At 38.0% G+C, this 23,700-nt stretch overlaps 1 protein-coding gene across 4 annotated transcripts in view; it reads right to left on the bottom strand.

Annotated features, from left to right (window-relative positions):
- Positions 1 to 23,700, bottom strand: part of FNDC3A (fibronectin type III domain containing 3A) — a 127,034-nt gene that overhangs the window by 86,079 nt on the left and 17,255 nt on the right. For 3 of the 4 annotated variants that reach the window (XM_055801705.1, XM_055801706.1, XM_055801708.1), the window contains exon 2: positions 21,873 to 22,001. In XM_055801705.1, coding sequence (XP_055657680.1) covers positions 21,873 to 21,974 — 102 coding nt within the window. In that variant the 5' untranslated portion in view covers positions 21,975 to 22,001. Of the gene's footprint in view, positions 1 to 21,872; positions 22,006 to 23,700 lie in introns of those variants that run through there. The other variant, XM_013301439.3, reaches the window with a different exon arrangement.

Below are 23,700 nucleotides of genomic sequence, written 5' to 3'. Positions count from 1 at the left end.
TTGTGTTGGGGTAACCTGTGTCAGTGTGACCAGCAATAGTTGCTGGACCAGCTTTATCACTGCTGAACCCCGCAGGAAGCGACTGCTGCTTTGAGAAGGACTTTTTTGACACTTCCCACCTCCGTACATACAATGTGAAATAAGAAAAATGAAACCTGTGCATGCGAAGAGAGAGACTTAGGTCTTTCTACTATGAAGAGGTGTTACCAAAGAGAGACAATCACTTGCAGAGATTCCATCTTATCTAATAAGTCTGTTGCACATAATCAAAGATGCAAGAAAATTTCTCTAAAGGAAAAAGTAACACGGATCTTTCACAGCATCGTGTGTCAGGCCACTAAAATCTACAGGTTGCTTAGTATTTATAGCTCTTTCATTGCATTCTAGGTGGCTTTGTGCAGGCTTGCACATCTCATTGTCCAGCGTGCTGCTTCATGAACCCTGACATCAGCACTTAGGAAAACCAAGGCCCTCATCTTTCACACTGAGTATTTCAGGCCTTCATCTCCTCCTTCTGGGTGAAACTTTCATGTTGGCTCAAAATAAGTGAAAAGTTTTGGAAAAATCTTATGGTTCAGCCTCTCCTCCCATGCCTCAACTTTTTTTGCATTGCTTCACTCACAGCACCTAAAGCTCTGCTATCCAAGGGCTAACACACATTATTCTATACAGCTTTCCATTGCCTGCTCCTCTAAGATAACTATGATAATCTGAAAAAAATTGTGATGTATCAGTCTCAGTGGAAGGTATCTTCAACAAAGCCACTTTTCAGGTGTCATTTCTGTTTCTAAGTCATAGGATGGTTTGGGTTGGAAGGGACCTTAAAGATCACCTAGTTGCAACTCTCCCTGCCATGGGCAGGGACATCATCTACTAAACCAGGATGCTCAAAGCCCCATCCAGCCTGGCCTTGAGCACTGCCAGGGATGGGGCAGCCACAGCTTCTCTGGGCAGCCTGTGCCAGTGTCTCACCACCCTCACAGGAAAGAATTTCTTTTTAATATTTAATCTCAATCTACCTTCTTCTAGTTTAAAGCCATTTCCACTTGTCCTATCGCTACATGCCCTTGTACAAAGCCCCTCCCCAGCTTTCCTGTAGGCCCCCTTCAGGCACTGGCAGGCTGCTATAAGGTCTCCTTGGGAGCGTTCTCTTCTCCAGGCTCAACAACCCCAACTCTCTCAGCCTGTCTTCACAGGAGAGGTGCTCCAGACCTCTGACCATTTTTGTGGCCCTCCTCTGGCCTTGCTACAAGAGGTGCATGTCTTTCATGTGCTGTGGACCCCAGAGCTGAATGCAGCACTCACGGTACGGTTTCATGGGAGTGAAATACAGGTCACTACAAAATCCTTGACCTGCTGGGCACGCTTCTTTTGATGTGGCCTAGGATACAGTTGGCTTTCTGGGCTGCAAGCACCAGGCCATGTTGATCTTTTCATCCATCAACACTCTTCCCAGCCTGTATTTATGCTTGGGATTGCCCTGACTCATGTGCAGGACCCTCGGACTTGGCCTTGTTGAACTTCATGAGGTTCACGTGGGCCCACCTCTCAGGGATGTCAAGGTCTCTCTGGATAGCATCATTTCCCTCCAGCATGCTGACAACACCACACGGTTTGACATTGTCGGCAAACTTGCTGAGGGCGCAGTCAATCCCACTGTCTGTGTCACCAACAGTGATGTTAAACAGCACTGGTCCCAATACCAACTCCTGAGGAATGCCACTAGTCACTGGTCTCCATTTGGACATTATGCTGCTGACCACAACTCTTTGAGCATGACCATCCAGCCAATTCCTTATCCACCAAGTAGTCCACCCATCAAATCCATGTCTCTCCAGTCTAGAGACAAGGATATCATGCAGGACAGTGTCAAATGCTTTGCCCAAGTCCAGGTAGGTGACGTCAGTTGCTCTTCCCTTATCCACCAACACTGTAACCCCATTGCAGAAGGCCACTATAGCTGTCAGGCACAACTTGCCCTAGTGAAGCCATGTTGGCTGTCACCAATCACCTTAGTGTCACATTTAAAATACCAATTAAGGACTGCACAAGCTTAACAAAATATGTGAATTTTAAGACACCAAGCCCTTAATACAAGTCCCAGAATCATATAAGTGCCTTTAAAGCATAACCAACTATAACAGAACTTAATAAAATTTGGAAGTGTAGTTTCTCAATGCTAACACAACTTTGACTCAATGTATTTGTCTCTCAAGTTCAAAACGTTACGGCATTGCTATTAAGAAATCAAAGTATTAGGTCTACAACTAGTTTTGTGTCATTTCCACTAGGGCTATAAATTGTTTCCTTTAAACGGTTATTTAATGATGATCCACATGACCTCAATATAGTTCCTTATGAAAAACAGTACACAATCTCTTTTCAGAGATTAGCTTACAAGTTGAAAATAGAAGAGTGCAGCTATACGTTTATGCTAAAAACAGTTCTTGCATAAATAAAACAAAATGACCAGCCCAGTGGCTGAAGTATGAAACACCTGAAACATCAGCTGCCAAAGACTGTCACAGTTTTAACAGTGAAATTTCATACTTTTCAATGTTACTTAATTTATTCTACAAAGGATATTTTTAAAGATAAATCCAGATCAAATGAACAACACACAAAGATTTGTAGTAATTTAATTAAATGGGTGTGGATTATAGAGTTTTCTTTGTTGTGCAATATTAAAAGCAAAATCCATCCTAAAAACACAGAAAGGCTTGCAAAAAGGAATAGTCTTCATTAAATCCCCTTCTTAGCATGGAACACTATTTTCCCTGATTTCAAAACATTTACTTCACTCTCCATCCACCATCAGTTCAAGATACATAGCCCAGATAGGAAGCTGGTGTTTGCCAAACAAAACTGAATCATGCTATATATGAAGAAATATGTTTTTCCTGAAATTGCCATTTAAACTCAGGCAGCTGCTCAAGCCAAATAAAAACATAAGAAATGTCCTCATGGTCTGGGTCAGCAGTCCATCTAGCCCAGTACTTTGTGTCCAATATATCAATTAAGATGCTGTTTAAGGAAAGGAAGTAAGCCAAGTCACTTTCTGCAGTCCACCTCTGTTTTTTGTCCATGAGTTTGCCTAAACTCTTTTCAGTTTGCTTAGAGTAGGAATTGCTGCCTCAACCTCCTGTGGCAGCAAGTTTCTGAAATTCACCTTTCAGCCATTTTAAAACCATATCCTACTATTTAAACATTCCCTAGTTTCTGTGCTATGGGATTTGCTGAACAACAGTTCTGAGTAAGTTTCACCCACCTCCTTCAATATTTTTTAAGCCTTGGCGATTTCCCCTTCCTTGTCTTCAATATGCGGAAACTGGGAGGTCCTAATATTTCTGATCTCTCCTAGGTGAGCTGCTTCATCCCCTTGACCATGTCAGTGGTACCTAAACCCACATCTGTATTAGCAAAGTAAGCAGTGCTTAGGAACATTCCCAGGTGCTGGAACAGTCACCACAACACAAGTTAATACCAACAAGCAAGCTTCTCCCAGACAATACTGGAAACCATTCCTGCGACCACTCTTACCAGGCAGTCTGCACACAGACACTCTTTCTGGAAGAGAACATGGTTTACTAGAACTGACTTGTTCCATGACATTTGGTCTCAAACTCTGGGAACATTCTTGAGCACACTTAAATTACTAATATATAAACAATTCCCAACAGTACCCTGAAGGAGTATTACAACATTTTGCCTTTTTGAAAGCCTAGTTAAGGGGCATCCTCCTCTTAATTAGGTTTGAAAATCTATTCTTCACCTTAAATCACAATTTGAGCTGGTCTTAGAAGTACACTCTTAGAACACAACAGTTCTATATAAAACCATTTTATAATATTCTCTCCCTAAAGAATTCCAAATGAAAATATCATTTTATTGTAGCTCAAGTAGTATGAACACATCCTACAGAGACATGCAGCATTGATTTGGACATGCTAGAGATATAACGATAGTTTAACAATAATTTCATCTGAAGATCTCATATACGATTTAGCTTTACTACATCAGTGTGAATAGGATGAGAAAGTACTCTGATTTTGCATCTAAAAATCAAAGGCAGTACAAACATTCAAAGAGGAGAATGTTCAATGTTTCTTACTTTTATTCAGTGAACTTGTCACTATCTGCAAGAGAAACTACAGGATGTTTCTGCAGACTGAACCAGGAAAGGAGTTTAACTCTAGCTCATTTCTAACGCTGAAGAAATGAAAAATAGCTGGAGTAAGAAAAGAAATTATAAGACTAAGAATACAAACAACAAAATGTGGAAGGGAAATCTGTGCAAGTCAGAGCTGCAGCCATCTCAGCTCAAAGGGTTGCGCAAAAAAAAAAAAAAAAAAAAAAAAAAAGGGAAAACTGAAGGCCAAATGTTAACTTATCTCCAGAAAGGTCTAGAAGTAACTTATCAGCAAGAAGCAGAGGCTGCAGAAGCCAAAATAACAATCTTAGAGGTATTTTGCTCCACCAATATTGTCACAGCAATGCCTTTTAAAAGCAGAACAGCAACAATACAAAATGTAGCAGATTTATAACTTAATAATCCTTGTTTTTATGGATACAGAATACTTTCATAAGCAGCCCAACATTTTGCTTGTGCCAGTCAAATATGCAGGTTAAGGTATTTCTTCATTGGAGTACAGTGAGGGACATAACAGAATTTAAAATACAGAGCTAGCTAATCTTGCTTTGAATAGGTTTGTTTGCATAATTAAAGCCCAAAAGCCCCATTAACTCCACCAAAATAACAATAAAAATGACCCTTTATTCTGTCAGTAAGATACAGACTTCTACAATCATCTCTACTTGCGCTTCCATTCTACCAACAGAAGTAGTGATGTACCAGCAGATTTCCAGGATTCAAAATAATTTCAGCTTGCTGATGGGAAAGAAAGGCAGATCGGAGTTGTGGCATCATCACAAACACGTATTTACGTTACAGTAAGCAGGGGAAAATTTCCCCAGTGCTCTCTAGTCACAAAAAAAGTCAAACTATAAATAGACTTGCCCAATTAATGACTGTTCTTCATCAAGTGGTTAGTAAGCAAGACCAAAATAAAACCTACAGACATTATTATTGTGAAGTACCAATACCAAAATTGGATTTACCCTGATAAGAACCCTAGATGAGGTGAAAGACTTGCAGAGCAGGAAAACAAAAGCACTGAAGACTAATCCGCAAGCGTGTTACTTTGCTGTTTTAAGGCAACATCCTTCTGTAGCAGAAACTGTGAACAGTTACAAGTCCAAACTACTTCTGTCCTTATGGAGGTAAAAAAAAAGCACGCCAATAAGTAAAACCTGAAATAAGTCAATAAGCTCTAAAAACAAACTTTAAAAATGCCTCATAGAAAGTTTGACACGTTTTTCTTCCTTTTGCTCACCATTATACATGTGCAAAAGCAGCTCTCTGAATAAAACTTCAAGGATAAAGAACAAGGCTCCAAGCCCAAATACACAACACACACACAATACAGCCACCTAAAAAACCCAGTGCCTTAAAGATATTTTGGTCACTTCTATCAAGTACATATGCAGCGGATCTGCAAGGGAAAAGAGATTTCATTTGAAAAAAACCTACCCATGCAAAATATTATTGCTAATGTATCACATATATGGAAATAACATTTTTAATGTATTGCTTAAGTTCTAGAAGTTTAAAATCAGACTGAAGTAGAAAAATCCAGAATTAAGACAGTTGCTAACCTTCTCCACCCTGCTCCATAAAGTTAGAAAGATGTACCTAATTTGGGGAAATTTTTGCAGATCAGATTTGAATAAGGCTTGTGGAAGAGTCTGTCTTACCCTTACCACATAAGGATGCTCTTACGTATTACAGGTTTTATAGCCACAGTTCAAATAATACCTGTATTTCTACAAGGACAGGACTGATTTAAATCTCTTGATGTTTGTGCTGGCTTAGAGTTAGAAGTTGTATTTTATTCAGATAAAGTAAAATTTTGTTTACAAGTTTGGTATTCACAGCCACACTTTCAGATCTTTTGTAGTAGGTAAAAAACTGAACCGCCCAAATGCATGCTTTTATACCTAAAAGCTTCTCTGTCTGTAGAAGTTATTAGCTACTGAACACAGAACATAATTTAAAAATATTTAGTCTTCCTAACACCTATGGTTTATTTCTAACCAGCAAAGTCTCAACTGAAAGATTGAAACTACTGTTTTAGAGTTACTGGGATACGAGAGAAATATTTTTGAACTCCCATTAAAGAAAAATCTATATACATCAGTCTCTCAAAAATACCATAGCTCTTAAACAGATCCTTCAGTATCAAGGACTATGAGCCTTCTGAAGAGGAAAAGAAGGTTAAATATTTTAATCCTGACTGAGGTTAAAGAAACCAAAATAAATTATCGTGTCATGTGTGAAGTTGTGGGATAAGCCCACATGAGAACTGGCACTCTGTTCTCTCCACAGGCTAGCACTGTCTACTGCCACAAAGGCAAGAAAACCAAAGGATCTGGATTGAATTTCAGTGTAAAGGGATATTTGGAATCTTTCCCTCTCCCCAGTCATCCCCCACCTCCCACTGAAGGGGAGAGGAACTGAATGGGTTACTTGATATCTTCCTCTAAAAGAAGTTACGCTTGGTGAATTTACATATTTTTCCAGAATGAGTGAAATCTGGGACAAATTCTCCAACCAAGTTAAAAGCCTCTGTATATATGTAACAAGAATGCCAACAGATCTGTCACTCAATATATCATAACAAATAAAGAAATGCAATCCTTTAGCAGTAAAGCCAATTAATGCATAGTCTGGCATACATATTAAAATACTGAAAAAAGTGGAAAAGTAAGAATGCAAGGAGAAAGTGGGGGGGAAGCTAGGGTATGTTATATTAATTTTACTCATTGCTGAAGTCTTAAATAATACGAAGAAATAAGAGTAATTATATTACAACTGTAGTTAAAGCATACTTAAATAATGTAGTAAAAGAGGCTGCTCCTGTACAGTAAGAAAAATTACAAATTGGAGCAAAATAGTACTACTGAAAAGCAGAATTCTGTTTTTCTCTCATTCTGGAGTGGTTTTGGGGGATATGTGATTCTTTTGGGGTTGTAGGGTGTTTTGTTTTTTTCCTCCAAACAAACTTTCTGAAACCAAGAGGGTAAAGTGTTCCAAAACATTTCCGTGAACCTCCGAAACCACAATTCAAAGAGAATCTAATCAAAATCCATTTCTACACTAGCAGAAACGATGTTATTTTCTGGTATGTTTTACTGGAAAAGAGACAAGAGCTTCAGGGTTGGGGTTGTTTTTTCAGTTTTGTTTCTTATTAATCTGAAAACATCTATATTTAGCATTATATGGTTATAGGGTGCTGAGTCGATAGCAAATGACTGTCAGCAAAAGTCACAAACATTGGATAGACTTACCAAAATCATATTTCTAAATGCACTAGTAATATACATCAACATAAAAAAACACAGTAGTCATTTGTCTAAAAAGACTGTAACTGAAATAAGCTCAGCAGTACTGATGAGAAGATTTTTAGCCAAAAGGACAAAGGTAAATTAATTTTTGAACATTTTACAAATTTAGGAAAATGCTGCAGCTAATGCTCTTGGTCATTCTTACTTCAAAAATTTTAACACTCAACTAAACCTGTTAAGAGGGTGGTACAGCCAAGCTCTTTGTAAGATGTACACTGTATCTTTAACAGTCTGTCTGCAATAAGATTAAAAAAAGGTGCATTTCTGGAAAAGGGCGAGTATAACACAACACAACTTCCAGGCAGAGGCACATTTATGCTCTGTCATTAGAGCACATATTCAGAACAATCACATTTTTCTCCACTAATAGCTCCAATCAAGATATTAATTAGTGACATGCTTTATCTCGCAACCCATTTGAAAAGCCTTAGCACTTTGACTTACTGTTGCTCGCATCCTTTTTATTTCTCTCATTCAACTGGTGCTACCACAGTGACAAAGGATGAAGGAAGATTCAACAGTCACCACTCCAGCTGCTCCAATCTGTTCCATTCACTTAATACTGAGGTAATCTTCGGTGATGTGTTGAGCATCGCCCCCCCCTTCTTTTAACAGGGCACCTTAACCTAAACGCCACGGAGCATCTCCCTTTACCTTCCTCTATAGCTGTGCATCCACACAGCATGTGGAGGCAGGATGTGAAAGGTAGGATCAATTAACAATATAGTCAGCAATACCTACCTCAAGCCTTCCTTCCTATCAAATTAGCCAATGTACAGTGAGCTTCCTGCTGTACACAAATGTATCATGTCACCATAGCAACTAAATCAACAAATAGCTGCTGCAGCATCTGCTTCTGGATCATCTAACGTCAGTCAACAGAAGGTTCAGGTTTAAGAGAACAAAGCTTCCAAATATATGCCATTTTATAACTGCATTTTTAATTTAGCCTCCCAATTCCCAGATCGGATACGCTAACTCAGAATGAACCAACTTCTGACTTCATAGTTGAATCTATTATGCAGCTTATGACTTCAGTTTGCAAATAAGCCAGAAAGGGGGGGAGGGGGGGGGGGTTGGGGGGAGACGGACACGGACAGGGGACGACCCACTTTATAAGAGAATAAAAAGATATAGCAAAGAAATAGTCAACTGGAGTCTGTTGCACTCTTTCTTAAATACTGTGTTATTCTACACTATGCATTTATTAAGAGGCATGAAAAGAAAGAAATTGTTTCCCACACTTTTTTGTTTTGCTTTGTAATTTTGTATGTCTGCCCTAAATATTAACATATAAGACAGTTCTGGTTGTGGTATTATCTAATAAAAGGTATTTCAGATGGCTGACAAAAAAGGTTTCCCTCTGTTAGTATCCACTTAAGAACTGAAAACATCCAATATTAGTTTCTGGCAATTGCACGTCTGCAATCTTTAATCCCAGCAATAGGAGGGACCCACTGGCACACCCTCACCTGCAAAAAGACAGCTACCAAGGGCAAAACACGCATCCCTCCCTACTTGTAAGAAATTACTTCAAATACCATACATGCATCCCTCTGGTTTTAGTCCTAATGCATAGGCGGGCAAGACATATGAAATTGCTTTGTAACAACTTGGTATCTGGAATGCCACAACATAAGATTACCGATTAAATGTTACCTCAAGTATACACAATTAAAAAATTTACTTGGACAGTAATGACTTCAAAGGTAACAAGCAAGTGTACATACACACGCTTATGTAAAAGGACTCAAACCTACAGCCTACTTAGAACATGAAAGTAACTTTCCGCTATTTTATCTTGAAGTCATAATTCTAACGTTTGATCAACATGGAATTTTTTACCAAGTAAAAGCTATCAGTTATTCATATCCAGTATATTTTATTACTGAACATATTTAATTTTCAAAGTGGGTGGTTTTCCATCTATATACAGTTTTTTGTTACATTAGGTTAGCTCCATAGAGTGGACCAGTGAATAAGGAAAACCAGACACAGACTCAAGATGCTAATTCTGCTGTGGCTCTGTCGTGGACTTACAGTGTTTTGTGGGTTTGTTACTTCACCCATGCCAGAGTTTCCCTGTTTGTAGGACTAGTACAACAGTGTATGTATGTTTGTGAAAGCTACTGTTCAAAGATCACTGCAAGACTTGAATGTTGTTATTCATTAGCAGCACAGGAATTGCCAGATGAAATCACGTGTGGTCCAGCTAAGGTGATGTCAGTTACAAACGCAGCACAAGTTATTTTTCCATTGATTGTGTGTTCAAAATCTGCTGTCATATCATAATGATGCTAATGAGACTATGAGCTACTGTTTTCTGTGATCAAACCCACTAACACTTAAAAACTGATTAAATGGAAAAATGCAAAAGATCTATGATATGTAACAGGTATTACAGACAAGAGTAAGATTATTAAATAGGAACAGTTGACATCAATAATAAAAGCCGAATTAAAAGTGTCTTAAACAATTTAAGAAATTCAAGATTGTGAGAAGTGTTACTTCCAATTAATTATTCCTTAAAGTAATCTTTCATAAGATTTATTTCCATCTTCTTTTAGACTTCCTAAAGATTTCCTCCCTTTGTGTTTATGTTGGCTAGTAACAAAGAGTTCTGAAAACTTTAGGTTGAGCTCTGTACTATACCATACCAATTCATAGCTGACTAAGCACACAGCACTTCTGTGTTATCTATAAGGAAAAGTAACGTCAGAATTTTCTTTTTTGCCTCAAATTACCTTCTGTTTTTAGTACAAATGACAAGAAAACAGGCTTCTCATTGTTATTTATAAAAAAGTGTCCTGTAGACATTGATCTTTGTCCAAGTAACACAATGCAATGGTCTTAACACTAAAGTTCTAAAATCTTTTCTTTTCCACCAAATTTATTTGAGGAAATTCCAATTAACAGGTTTTCCACAACTACAGAATCCTCTACCTTAGCATCTGCTAATACTGACTGATAATCTAGAAGGATCTATCTGCTCCATATATGGAGATTAACATCTTTCTAATGAAGAACAGAAAAGATCTGGATAGTAAAGGCCATTAACATATCTTAGTTTTCAGGACTAGGGAGGAAATCCATACAGAATTAACTGTTACATAACACATTACAGTAACAATTTATATGTTTTGGATTTTGACAAAACCACACACAATCCAAACTATTTCATCTTACACAGGTAGTAGCAGCATGTCCTGAAGAAAGTGACAGAAAGCAGACATTTTTTCAGTGATATGCTCCTAAGGCCTATGTGTATTTTCAGAAGAGGCAAGAGTAAGCAACTCTGCACTGTTTTTCTAGAAGGCAGCTGACAGATAGTAGAATTGGCGAACATTTCATCTTTAACCACCGCTACAAGACACTGTCAGTAACACTGAATGCACCTAGATGACAATAACCCTAGACACAACTGGAAACAGCAAGGTTGGAAAGATGACTAGACTTTTCACTGGCACTGACATTCAAAAACGATAGATTTCAATAAGCTTTCACTGCTTTTTGTAGAAAGGCAGGTTGGAAAGATCTGAGAATTGGTGATTTATTTTTTTTCTAATTCCAGCTAATAAATTGATTTTATTTATGAAAAGGTTTTTTTAAATCCTTACTGTACTCGTTTTCCCCCCTTCTCTTAATGTGAAAGACAATCAGCAGAAAGCTCATCACTGGGCAGGGGGGAGATGGTTTGGATCCTTGTTTTGTAAAAATGTAAGGTTTTCTGAGAAGAACCAGTAAAAGATAAGCATTAAAAATCTGCATCTAATCTCACTGATAACTGTTCCAAGACTTGTTAGTGTCCACACGTAACACTGTCAATCACTGCATGTTTCCTGAGTGTGTCTGTCTCATTCTTTATTACTGAGAAATACTTAGAATTTTCACCTACTTGTTTCTGCTTTGTCTCGTCTCTTTTGCATTCTCAGTTCTCACAACTTGGCTAAGCAAAGTTTTGTTTGTCTCATTTACAGCAAACCCAATATGTTTCATTAGCATTGACACAGTCTGTGGTTAGCAGATTGTGCACAGAAAATTTGCTATTGAAATAATCCCACTAATATATCTTTAAATCAGTAAAAGTATAAACATAAGGATAACAGAAGTGTTTCAAATAATCTGGATAATGCAACAGTCAAACATTTGTGCTTCAAAATTTTAAGCTAATCCTTGTTTACAGGGAGTTAGAAGGATGCAGTGTTAGTGACAGTCACTGAACTCTGGAACTTTGAGGCATCTGGCACCGGCCAGTGGTTAGACCCATCAGCTTCTATAAACAAGAACTAGAAGACTTCAATCAGATTATTCTCATTTCACAATGATTTGTTGTTTGAAGTCCACAGGACTTCAGCTTTACAATGCTGAGCAAAACTACATGAGGGACAGAGCTCATACTGCAGAGAAAAGTGGTAGCAATGGCTAAACTTTCACCTAATACTTTGCAGGGGCTAGTCCCCTCAGTAGACACTTTCCCTGATCAATCTGCATACTTGCCAACAGTCCAAAACAGAACCAGGGAGTAAGTTTTCATTTACATTGTAACTAGATGATAACTTATAGGTAGACAGCCAATTTAATTTTGGGAAACTAAGTAATTTAACAAAGATTGTCTTACGTGAAAATTACAATGAAAAAACCACAAACCCCCAGTTGCTTAAGATGCTACTAAAGCAAATCAAAAATCTCATTTATAACAAAAAAAAATAAATCTAATTAAAAAAAATCAAATCTAAAAGTTCTGTAAAGTGCTAGATGTGGCATTGTTCAAAGAAAGCCAGGCACTTTGAAGAGTTTTGATTTGCAGCAGGTTTTTAGATATCGTATCTAAAATAAATAATAAAACAAATAATCTGCTCTGCCTTCAGTAATCCTATTTTCTTCACAACACCTGTGGAATCAAAATGCCCTTGCAATTATTTCAATTAAGTATCCAAACTGAAGACACTTTTCACCTGTACTTAAACTGGATGTACTTTGAAGTTAGTGTGCTTTGACTGCATGCTGTAGCAGCAGTTGCCATGAAATACTTTTACTTGGTGTTTCAGCTACACAGAAAAAAACCCACCCAAACCTCCACAGACCGCGTACTTCCAGGTTCTCTGAATCTGCTGTGAAGATCTCAATGCTGAGAAGAGGGGAAGAATTAGTTTCCTGGTTATCTCACATTTGAAACAAGCTGAACAGCTGTGCCATTGTTAACGAGTTCTGCTAGTATTTTCCTTCCACATAATACCTAGTGATAAATGAAGAATCTTAGAAACATTACAAAAGCTAGCCAAGATGAACAAAGCACTGTGACCAGTTAACAGATTTTCAGCTCAATTGTACTTTACTTAAAATAATTTCTTTGCCAGTAATATCTTCACATGTCTGAAAGTGTGTGCAACCAGTCAGGCATCCACTAAGAAACAATATTTAACATTATAAAGTGGTCATGATCAACTTTTGGCCTAAGAGACGAATACATTATTTCAGAAAGGTCATAAAGCTACACTTGATTCCCTCTCTGCAGGCTGAGGCAGAGCCCTTGCAGCCACTGCCCTGACTTCCTTCACCCTTCTGAAGTACCAAAAAAAATAAGAGGACCCAACAATCAGGTTAGACATGCTCTTTCTTTCCCCTACAACCAGTAAGTGCCATGAACAGCACACTAGCAGTGGAGATCTTCAGCAGCTGAGCTCACTCTGGCTGTGCAGCATTCTGTAATTTCTAGTCATTTCAAGGGCTGAAGTGATAGGTGGGAGAAAATGGTACCACCTTCTTATTTTTTTCAAGAACTCTGCTGAACAACTCAAATCAAAATTTATAATATCCTTTAAGAACAATCCCCTTAATGAAACCCAATTGTAAGAATTAAGAGGAAAAATATAGATCAGCAAGCTGAAACTGAATTTGGACATTCAGTTCCTGAAGAGTTTAGAAGATTTAAGAAATATATAAGCTGTTGATTCTGTTGATTTAGAAAGTATATGGACTAGAAGACAATTTGATATTTTCCAGCATTGCTTCTGATGGCTCAGACTCCTGTTTGGTGATATAGCAAGTTAAAAGCCCTTAACATTTAAGACTGATGGATGCGTCTTTAATATTTCTACCTTAAACAGAGCAAAAAAGGAAGTGCCAAAGGAAAAACTGTATTCTGTAGTTATTTCATATAGCATTTAATTTAAAAAAATAATTAGAATGCTAGGAGTTTCAATAGCACTTCTAAAGTAGCCTTTTTCTCCCTGACAAAGTGCCCTATTCACTCAGCTTTGTGCAAATCTGAGCATCACTGTATAAAAACACTGTGTGACAACATGGACCTGAGCCGGAAGAGAAATTAAAGGCTACATCCTCAATTTGATCAGATCGGGAAGGCTTAGTCAGTGCTGGAACAAGGGCTTGGTGGGAGAAGTCTCTACAACCTCAATTCTTTCCCATCTGTTTTCTCTTCTACTTCAAAAAGAAAGTGAGAAAAATTAGAGCCTAAGGCCTTTTTTGCTATGGTGTGTAAACCCTGGTCTACCTCTTCCTGGAGAATGCCATTCTGGCTGCTCTATAAAGCGCATATAATTCTGTAACATGCAGAAGGTCAGATGGACTTTGCCCTGTTATAGAGAAATCTCTCTATCACCAGGCAGTAGAATAGACTGAACTATTTCAGTTGGAAGGGACCTACAGCTGCCATCTAGTTCAACTGCCTGACCAATTGAGGGCTGACCAAGCTAAAGCATGTTATTAAGGGCATTGTTCAGCTGCCTCAAACACTGACAGGCCTGGGGCATTGACCACCTCTAGAAAGCCTGTTCCAGTGTTTGACCACCCTCTCATTACAGAAATGCTTCCTTGGGAAAAAACAGGTTTCAGCTAGCAGGGGACATCCTTTAGATTACTTGTTCGCAAAGTAATTCTCACATATTTTAAGACTGGAGTTTCTGTAGTTAAAAATGTGAATTTGCAAAGCAGTTACATTTTTGTCACAACTTAGAGAGAGAGATTACAATTCCTGTCCTCTGAGGAAACGTATATAAGCAATATGGATGACTTCATAGGTCTTGGACTCTGGCATTTAGGTCCTGGCTTACTTGGCATTAAATGTTCCGCAGCACAGAGGAGAGGAGAGAAACAGACCAAGGAACATGCCCGAGTCCAGGACGCTGCTTGGACATAACTTTACCCTTCCAAACCTTACTGGTAGTGGAGCACACAGACTCAGGCACTAGGTCCACTTGCAGACTGCAGAAAGGAATTGGGCTAGCTCAGTGCTTATAGCTCCAGGCAACTTGCACCTTCTCATCTCATTAAAAAGAAGAAAACCACAGATCTTTAGTCACCTTCCTAAAACATAAAGGAGATCATCTTCTGGTCATGCTTATTTCTCCCCATTGATTATATGAGCAACCCACAGCGACTGTCTTCAAACCCCATTTTCACATGTCAACCAATTCTCCCAAATGTCAGTTTCTGAAGAGATTTTTCAACAGGGGAAATCTTGCCTCAAGTATCTTGGAAAGAATTTACCATATCGGAGACCAAAATTAATCTAGGATTCATACCACACCAATGCAAAGAGATGTTTTAGAGAGAAAGGAGGGAGGATTACTCAGAGCAGTTTTAAGAGGATACTTAATTCCATGAACTTTCATATTAAATACAAGTAGGAAAGGCTATGAACTATACAGCCTTCACTCTTGTTTCTATTTTCAGAAAGTAAATATCAAAATAAATATACTTGGATGCTAGTATAAATTGTGCAATAAATCTGATGCTGCTTTCTGCTAACCAAAAGCAGCATAGTATTCATACATAACTATACAGCAAGGATTTTTGAATCCTCACTTTCTGTTGAGAATGATGGCTTCTTCTAGGAAACTCTGCAAGTTTTCAGTGCATCTGCAATCAAGGATACTGTTTAAATACATAGGAGAAAATTCTGATGTCTGTGGCAAAAAAACCCAAGCCAAAATACCACTTCAGACAAAATGTCATTCTTCCTGATTAAAAAAAAATATGGTTAACTCAGATACAGAAAGAATCTAATAACCTTGTGGCATCAAAACTCACATCCTCGTAACTTTTTTTTTTTTTGAGTGTGGTATGTTTTTTTAAAAATTATAGCCATCAACCAGTTAAAAAGTCTATGGAAAATATTTTTTTTGTCCTACGTAAGATTGATTATGCTTTTTCCAGGGATGGTTGCTACACAAAAGTACTAAACAATCCTGGAAAAAATACAGCTTGATAATCAGCTTCAGTAAGCTGGCGCTGCAGCATTACATGCAGAAGAGTTCCAATGGCTCCAGTGAACACAGTTCTGGTGTGCTTCAATGCTATGAAGTCACTGAAGGATGGAAGAATAATTGTCAACTAAAACAAACTTTAATGAATCTCTGAAAGGAAAAGTTAGACGCATCTGCTAATTCAATAAAGCCAAAGGGGAAGTACAGGAAAAAAAAAAAAAGAAAAAAACACCGAAATAAAGACAGCAGCAGCCATGCATGTACCCTGTACTCTGAAATCAAAACACAGATAAAAAAGGAAAACAGCACAATACAGAAAGCAGTGAAAACAATTATAACAGTACATGTTGTTAAACAACTTTTAACACCGATTCTTTTTCTTGTATAGGAAAAGATCATGAAATACACACAGTGCTAGGCTCATTTTTCAGCAGCAATGCAAAACCAAAGCAAGCTGGAACTTCATAATGTACCATATGCTTTTCAGAAACAGAAGTGTCAGAACTAACACTAAGGAAAAGCATTTAGTAATCTAGTTTACACCTTCACCATTCAATTTCTGTGTGACTCCATGTATATAAAAAATGTGAAAGCAAAAAAGGGGATTCTCAGAATTATTTCATTCATTTTTATAGCCATCTATTACTCTGCTGACTGAAGACTTCTGGCCATGATAACAGGTTAATATCAACTTTGAGAGCAGAGGTTTAAATATTTAAAGAAGAAATTGGTTTTAGAAATACTAACTTGTAGACTTGATGCTAAGTTCTATTTCAGTTCAAAGAATTTGCACTTAAAGTCACACACAGTATATATATATATATATATATATACACACACAACGTATTACATATACACACACAGAGACACATCCTACATATGTATACATACAGAGTGGGATTTTTGGAAAACCCACAGGCATCTAAACTTCTAAAAAAAAGTTTAGAGGGTAAGATTCCCAAGCTACAAATATTACTTCATCACTATACCTTCCTGAGAAATAAAGTTGACTGAAGGTCAAACACTATGTGTCCCATTCCCCAAAGAAAAAGAATGGTTAACAGGTACTGGGCTACTTTGAGAATGCTGTCTGCCTTTTTAGTAATAAATTACACCAAGGTTATACAAGGATGTCTCACTTTGCTACTGTTAGCTTTAGTGTGGTAGGTGTGGTGTGGAGAGGGTCCAGAACTTCAGGGCTGCTGCAACCTCGTGTCAGCAATTTACTGATTTGTCTTGGAATAACACTGGATGCTATAGAAACTTTCCAAAACAATTTAACATCAGTCTAATATCAGGAAAACAAAGCCTGCTAAAGAAAGCAGTTTGAACTCTTGCCTCCTCATTTCCCTCTCAATCATGAATTTACCTCCTCCCACCGAAACAGGACTCGTAACCAAGTACATCCTTCCTGTCCAGCCTTGGCAATAATCAGTAAAACCTCACTGCAGTAGTTACCCTCACATGAAAAACCCTCAAGCACTTCTGTCCTCATACCACATTTTCTCAGTGTCACTTGGTTTGTATCAACTCCTATGGATTTTCTCCATACATTATCCATGACCTTACTCACCACCGAGATATAAGTAGTACGTTACCCAGTCACGTTGAACACAGTGATGAGAAGGTACAAAAGCAGTACTTCTGTGTTTAGTAGAGGGGGAGGAGCTAATGGGCTTGATCTTTGCTTTTCCTTCTCACCAATCTTGTCCTATGAAACTAACAATAGCCCCTTGTTCTGTGGGGACACAGAACAAGGCAGTCTCCCACAGCAACACTGAGTAGCATATGAACATCCACACAATTTAAGTTTCCCATGTTTTCTGGCTGAACATGCACATTCCTCTAACTTATGTGGATCATTTTGTTTTAACACATGGTGGAAAGTTACAGCTTTGATCTGATCAGACACTTCCACTATTTGAAGCATATGACCTTTCATCTTAACATGTTCAAATATTTGTACTTCTATTTCACATTTTAATCTATTTCAAATACTTGAAGTTCTGCTAGCAGTTATCTTGAAGAGACAAACTCCTAGAGAATAGTACTGAATGGTCTATATTCATTTGGTAACTCAGTTAAGCAGTATATACAAAAGTCTCAATAATCATAATAGCTAATTCTGGTAAGATGTAAGGAGGGGAGAATTGATTAAAAAATCCTCAGATATTTTACAGCTGAACAAAAACTTGCAAATTTGGGATAGTGTTAACTAGTTTTATATGTTGATATTTCTGATGTTAGACAAACTACTTAAAGAATTTACTACTAGGTTTTCAATACCTTTTCAGTCAGGAATGACTAAAACTAATCAAAATAGCTACAGTCCAACCTACACACTATGAAGACAGAGGAACATATACATTTATTTACACAAACAGCTCTGAATTTTGATTGCAGGAACACAAGTTCTATAACGTAATCTGTAGTGCTGACAGATTATGCAATCTACCTCCACAATGCTGTTATGAAAGAAACTGTAGATGTAGTTTTTGTCTTTCAAGGAAGTAACCCCTATAGAATGCATGTACTGTAGCTAAGCAAATAGGACAAAAATTACCAACTCCATCATGGAGGCAAAAGTCTTTACACCTCTTGTAGCTTCAAAGATACAAGAAAAAAACCCAAACCCACGGAACACAATGAACTAATACTCAGGCTAAAATATTTTTCATTGGGAAGTATATACCCCTTTCATTAACATACCATGTAAAACAAACAAATAATTTTAAGACCCTTATAAATAATAGCCTGCCTGACTTTTCTGTGGCCTAAAGTCTTAATTGGGTAACGTTGACAGAGTAAGCAGTACTTGCAATTCTGGATTTCCCATATTTCAGATACACAAAGTATTTTCTATTTAGTGATGGCTTTTAAATCACCAGATGCAAAAGGGTTTCTTGTAAAGTTTTCTGCCACTGAACATATGCATTTGCAGATTCTTCATGAGTCATGTATCAGATGCAAATGAAGGACAGAAAATTAAAGCCACTACTTCCACTAGACACCATGGAACACAGAACAGTAGACAACGTGGTGCTGTAAGCGCTAGTTGTCATGAAATGAAGAAAGAAACTGACTTCCTTTACTGAGACTGAGAATCTGCCCAATGCTTTCTGAAGATTCTTTTTCCTTTTTTAAAATAAACACTACCACTACTAGTTCTACTTTAGACAGTATTCTTAATGAGCTGCTTTTTATTTTTTTTAATGAAAAAGGACACCAACAGCATATATGATGTTTTTCCCTTAAGAACATGAACAGAAACCCCCAAAATTCATTTCTTTGAAGAAATTCTTTGCTTGTTTTTCTGTTTTAATCTTGCTTGGCAGAAGAAAAGGAGACAACATTTTAATGAAAAAATATCACCAAAAGAACATTTAAGCTCCTATCAGACTCAAAATTTTGCACCATTACAGAGTAAGCTTGACAGCACAGCTTGATAGTCTTATTTTTGGGAAAGGCAGAACAAGTAATTCAGTCTCAATGATCTTTGAAAGGTCACGGTGATTAGGAGAGGTTCCCAAGGACTAGAAGAAAGCAAATGTTACCGCAATCTTCAAAAAAAGGGCAAGGAAGAAGATCCAGGGAGCTACAGGCTGGTCAACATCACCTTCAGCTCTTGGAAGATGAGTGAGTAAATCTTCCTAGAAGCCATTTCCAAACACATTAAAGAGGTGATTTGGAATAGTCAGTATGGATTCACAAAGGGGAAGTCATGCCTAACAAACTTGGATGGCCTTCTGCAATGAAATTAGTAGCTCGGTGAATGAGGGGAGAGCAGCAGATACTGTTTATCATCACTTTAGCAAGTCTTTTGACACTGTCTTACGTAACATCCTCACAAAACCGATGCAGTACAGACTGAACATAGACATTGAGGTGGACTCAAAACTGGCTGAACTGCCAGTCTCGAAGGGTTGTGATCAGCAGTGAATGTCCAGCAGGAGACCACTCACTAGTCATCTACCTCAGTGGTTGATATTGGCGCAGGTAACGCTTACTATCTTCTTTAAAGATCTGGATGATGGGACAGAGTGCACCACCACCAAGTTTTCAAGTGATAAAAAGTTGGGAGGAGTGGTTGATGCACTGCCATCCAGAGGGACCTTGACAAGCAGAAGAAATAGGCAAGCAGGAATCTCATGCATTTAAACACAGGGAAATGTGGAGTCCTGTACCCAGGCAAGAATAATCCCATGCACCAGTACACACTGCGGGCTGACTGGCTGGAAAGTAGCTTTACAGAAAAGAATGGCAAACAAGAAGCTGAATGTGTCAGCAAGGCACTCTCAAGTCAAAAAAAAAGGCAACAGCATTCTGGGTTGCATTAGGAAGAGCATTGCCAGCAGGTCAAGGGAGGTGATCCTTCCACCTACCCAGCACTGGTGAGACAGCTGGAGTTCTGGGTCCAGTCCTGGACTCCCCAGTAAAAGGAGGACATGGACACACTGGAGAGAGTCCAGCAAAGGGCTATAAAGATTATGAGGGGACTGGAGCATCTGACTTGTGAGGAGAGGCTCAGAGAGCTGGGACTGTTCAGCCTGGAGAAGAGATGTACCAGGGGAGATCATATTATCAGTGTGCATGAATACCTGAAGGTGGGGAGACCTTCAAACAAAACCAAGCCACACTCTTCTCAGCGGTGCCTAGTGAAAAGACAAAATGCCACAGGCAAAACTTGAAATACAGAAATTCCACTAAAATGTAGGAAATATTTTCGCTGTGAGGGTGGGTTGAATACTGGGGAACAGACTGCAGGAGAGGCTGTGAAGTCCCTTATCCTTGGAGATACACAAAAGCCAAGTGGACATGGTCCTGCGTGACTTGCTCCAGTTGACCCTGCTTTGAGTGGAGAAAAAGCTGGACTGAATCATCTCCAGAGGTTTCTCCCAACCTCAAGTGTTCTGTTACATATCCATAAGAATTTTTAAACAACAAGAGTAAACAGAAAGAATATTCACAATTGGGTAAAGAAACATCAGTGGTATGTTTGACTCTGCATAGGTATGCTTTGTTCTTCCTTGTTTGCAAGGCTTTAAAATTGAACTTTTCAAGGCAGAACATGTAAGGGAACAGTAACAGTTCCTCTCTTGCATGTTAACATATTACTACTTCTAAACTGTCAGTATTTGGAAGAAGAATCAGAAGAGAAAGCAAGTTTGGATATTGCTTTTTCCTTTTTTCTGAAATGTTCTGTCCACACATCTATTAAAAGAGATTTATCAGCTCTTTCTCTGTATTTAAGCGTCCCCTACATTGCAAAGATCCCACTGTAACCCAAATCTTATCTCCTGAGCTGTTGCAATGCATTCTCCAGTCTCATTTTAGAGCTCTTGTCTGTGTTTTCACCCTAGAAATTAACTCCTCTTTATGAGAAATAATTTCTTCTGCATAAAGATCAAACATGGGAACAGCAAACTGTAAGAGACTTCCCTTGATCAGCAAGAGACTGAACTTGATATTACAGGCAGTGATCTCTCAATCTATTCAGATACTTCAAACCACCTAATTTTTCACTCATTTTCTCCCAGTAGAAGCTGCTCCAGAACTGTGCTTATGGGGTTAAAATATTCTCCCTAGGTTAAAGATATGGAGAATGCATATGCTTTTGCTGACACTTTTTCCTTACTGGAGCTGACCTTTCTCAAGTGTTCTGAAACCATAATCATAAGTTTTTCTATCACCTTGACTGGTTTTGTCTAAAAAAAAAAAAATAATTAAAAATTTGAAGGAGTGTCCAGGCAGACATTAACAGACAAAACCATGTCCCATCATTCAAGATACCCAGTTGCAAGCATCAGCCTAGAGGCCACAGAGTTGTTAGTGTATGTTGTGCCTGAGCTAGTAAGCTCTACCATAGGGGTATTTTTATTAACCTTAACAAGGTCATATAGCTTCCAAATCAAGACTCAAGCATGGCTAGACAACTTGGTAGCTGTTTGATCCCATCCTTCCATGAAGATGTTCTTTCATGAGACAGGTTTTCTGCTTCATACTCCTTATACCAATCTCTTATCTGCACCAGTTCTACCCTCACCTCAATCTCTAGAACACATGCATGACCAAAGCTTCACAAAAATACTGCAAGTGAAGGATTACTGTCTTTTACAGTGTTAATGATGCTGTTGGAAGAAGAAGAAGGAAAAAATATATATATATGTATTGACATTTCCTTACCTGTTGTGCTCCATCCCCACTAACAATAGGGGAAGTTAGTAGAGGGATTTCACTACTTATAATCGAAGTGGTATCCAGTAATGGTGGATGTTCTGCCATCATTGATGGTACACTAATTCACAAGATCACCTGTAAAGAAAAGTTACTCAAATGATTAAACTATATAAATATTTCTGAATAATTATCCCTAAAAATAGCTTCACTTAAAAAAAAAAGATTATGAAGTTAGACACCTTTAGAAAGTATGTTTCCATAACATTTCAGCAATCACATAAACTTGTAGATGTGTGCTGCCAGCTAGTATAAGCCTTATTTACAGAGGCTGGTTTAGACCCCCTCTAGTGGCTGAACGTTAGAAGACGACACATCACAGCCTTGGAGCTAACAAACCTGAATCTCTTAATTTTGATTACAAACCAACATTTTGTCTAAGTGACTGGCACTGCTGCCAAAATGCCTGTTGAGGTGGGGCAAGGGAAAGAAGCAGTTGCCTTAGAACTTACATATATACTATGTATGTAAGTTTTTGTTTATATGAAACTGGTAAAAACCTGCAATCTATGAACAGGGACATAGTTTCTTTTTCTAATCACCAACCCACTTTTCTAATATTGTAACAAATGAGACATTTTATGAACATCTAGTTACTAGTAAATGTCCTAGTGAGACAAATGAATAATAAAAAAAAGTATCTTCTGAACAATCTGACATTTTTTACTTTTAAAATGTATTAGAGACCCCGAATTAACTGCTGTGCTGTTTTGATAACCAGTGGCCCTTTAATAATTTTATCAGCAGCTAAAACTGGTTGGGGGTGGGGGGTGGGGAGGCAGTGCCTGCACACAGAATTATAATCCTTATAACTATACTATGAAAAAGCCATCAGTAGCACATACTGTAAAGTTACATGAAATCTGAAGACAAGAAAAAAAGCCAGGCAGACAAGAGGCCCATGAAAGCAGTGATCCACTTCAACTCTGACGAGTAACAGCACAACAGAAAGCAGAATTCAACCGAATATTCCTTTCAATTACTTTAACAAGTTGTAAGTAATGTGTTTATAATATTTTGCATGTTAGTGCTATGTGAAGAGTGGATGGAAGAATTAAGACCAGAAAAGCTTAAGATTACCACTTTTTCATGCTGGAAATATGCTGGAAACTGCAAGTCTAATAAGCTGCTTTTGAAATTGTATTTCATTTTCTTACAAAATAACCAAAATCACTATGTTATACTGGTTTAGTGTATTGGTTTAACTCCATCCCAGCAAGACTCAGTACACTTAGCTTTCAGGGGAAAAAAAAAAAAGATCAAGGAGAATTAAGAAATTGATATTTCTTAACAAAACAGAAAGACAGATGGAAAGAATCCACTAGAGGTGAATGGTACATTTAGAATTCCCACAAGTTAATCACATTTTGCATCTGAAAACAGTGCTTAACATCAAACACAGGCATAAAGATTAAGCTAAGAACAAGCCTGTACAGTATTTCTGAAGCAGAACTGCCTCTCTTAGCCAGTACTCACAGTAGCCTAGTGAAAATAAGTAGGTACATCTTTAAAGTTACACAGCCTGATGGTCAGTAATATTACAGGTTTTTAAATCTTTGCCTTGATACCATCTGCCTAATGAAACTCTCTACAAACACTTCTACACTTTTAACACAGATATACTGTCTGCTCATAAACAGAGATGCTTACTAGTTACAGCTTGTAACTTGCTTTAAATGAAGAGATACCTGATAAAATTCAAGGAGTGATAAAGTCAGCTAGTTCTAGACGTTCTAGAGATTATATTTGGTTAACTTAAAGAGCTGACGTCAGAAAC

Source organism: Falco peregrinus, chromosome 4, assembly GCF_023634155.1.
Source record: "Falco peregrinus isolate bFalPer1 chromosome 4, bFalPer1.pri, whole genome shotgun sequence".
NCBI classification, from domain to species: domain Eukaryota; kingdom Metazoa; phylum Chordata; class Aves; order Falconiformes; family Falconidae; genus Falco; species Falco peregrinus.
This window is presented reverse-complemented; position numbering and strand designations above follow the sequence as displayed.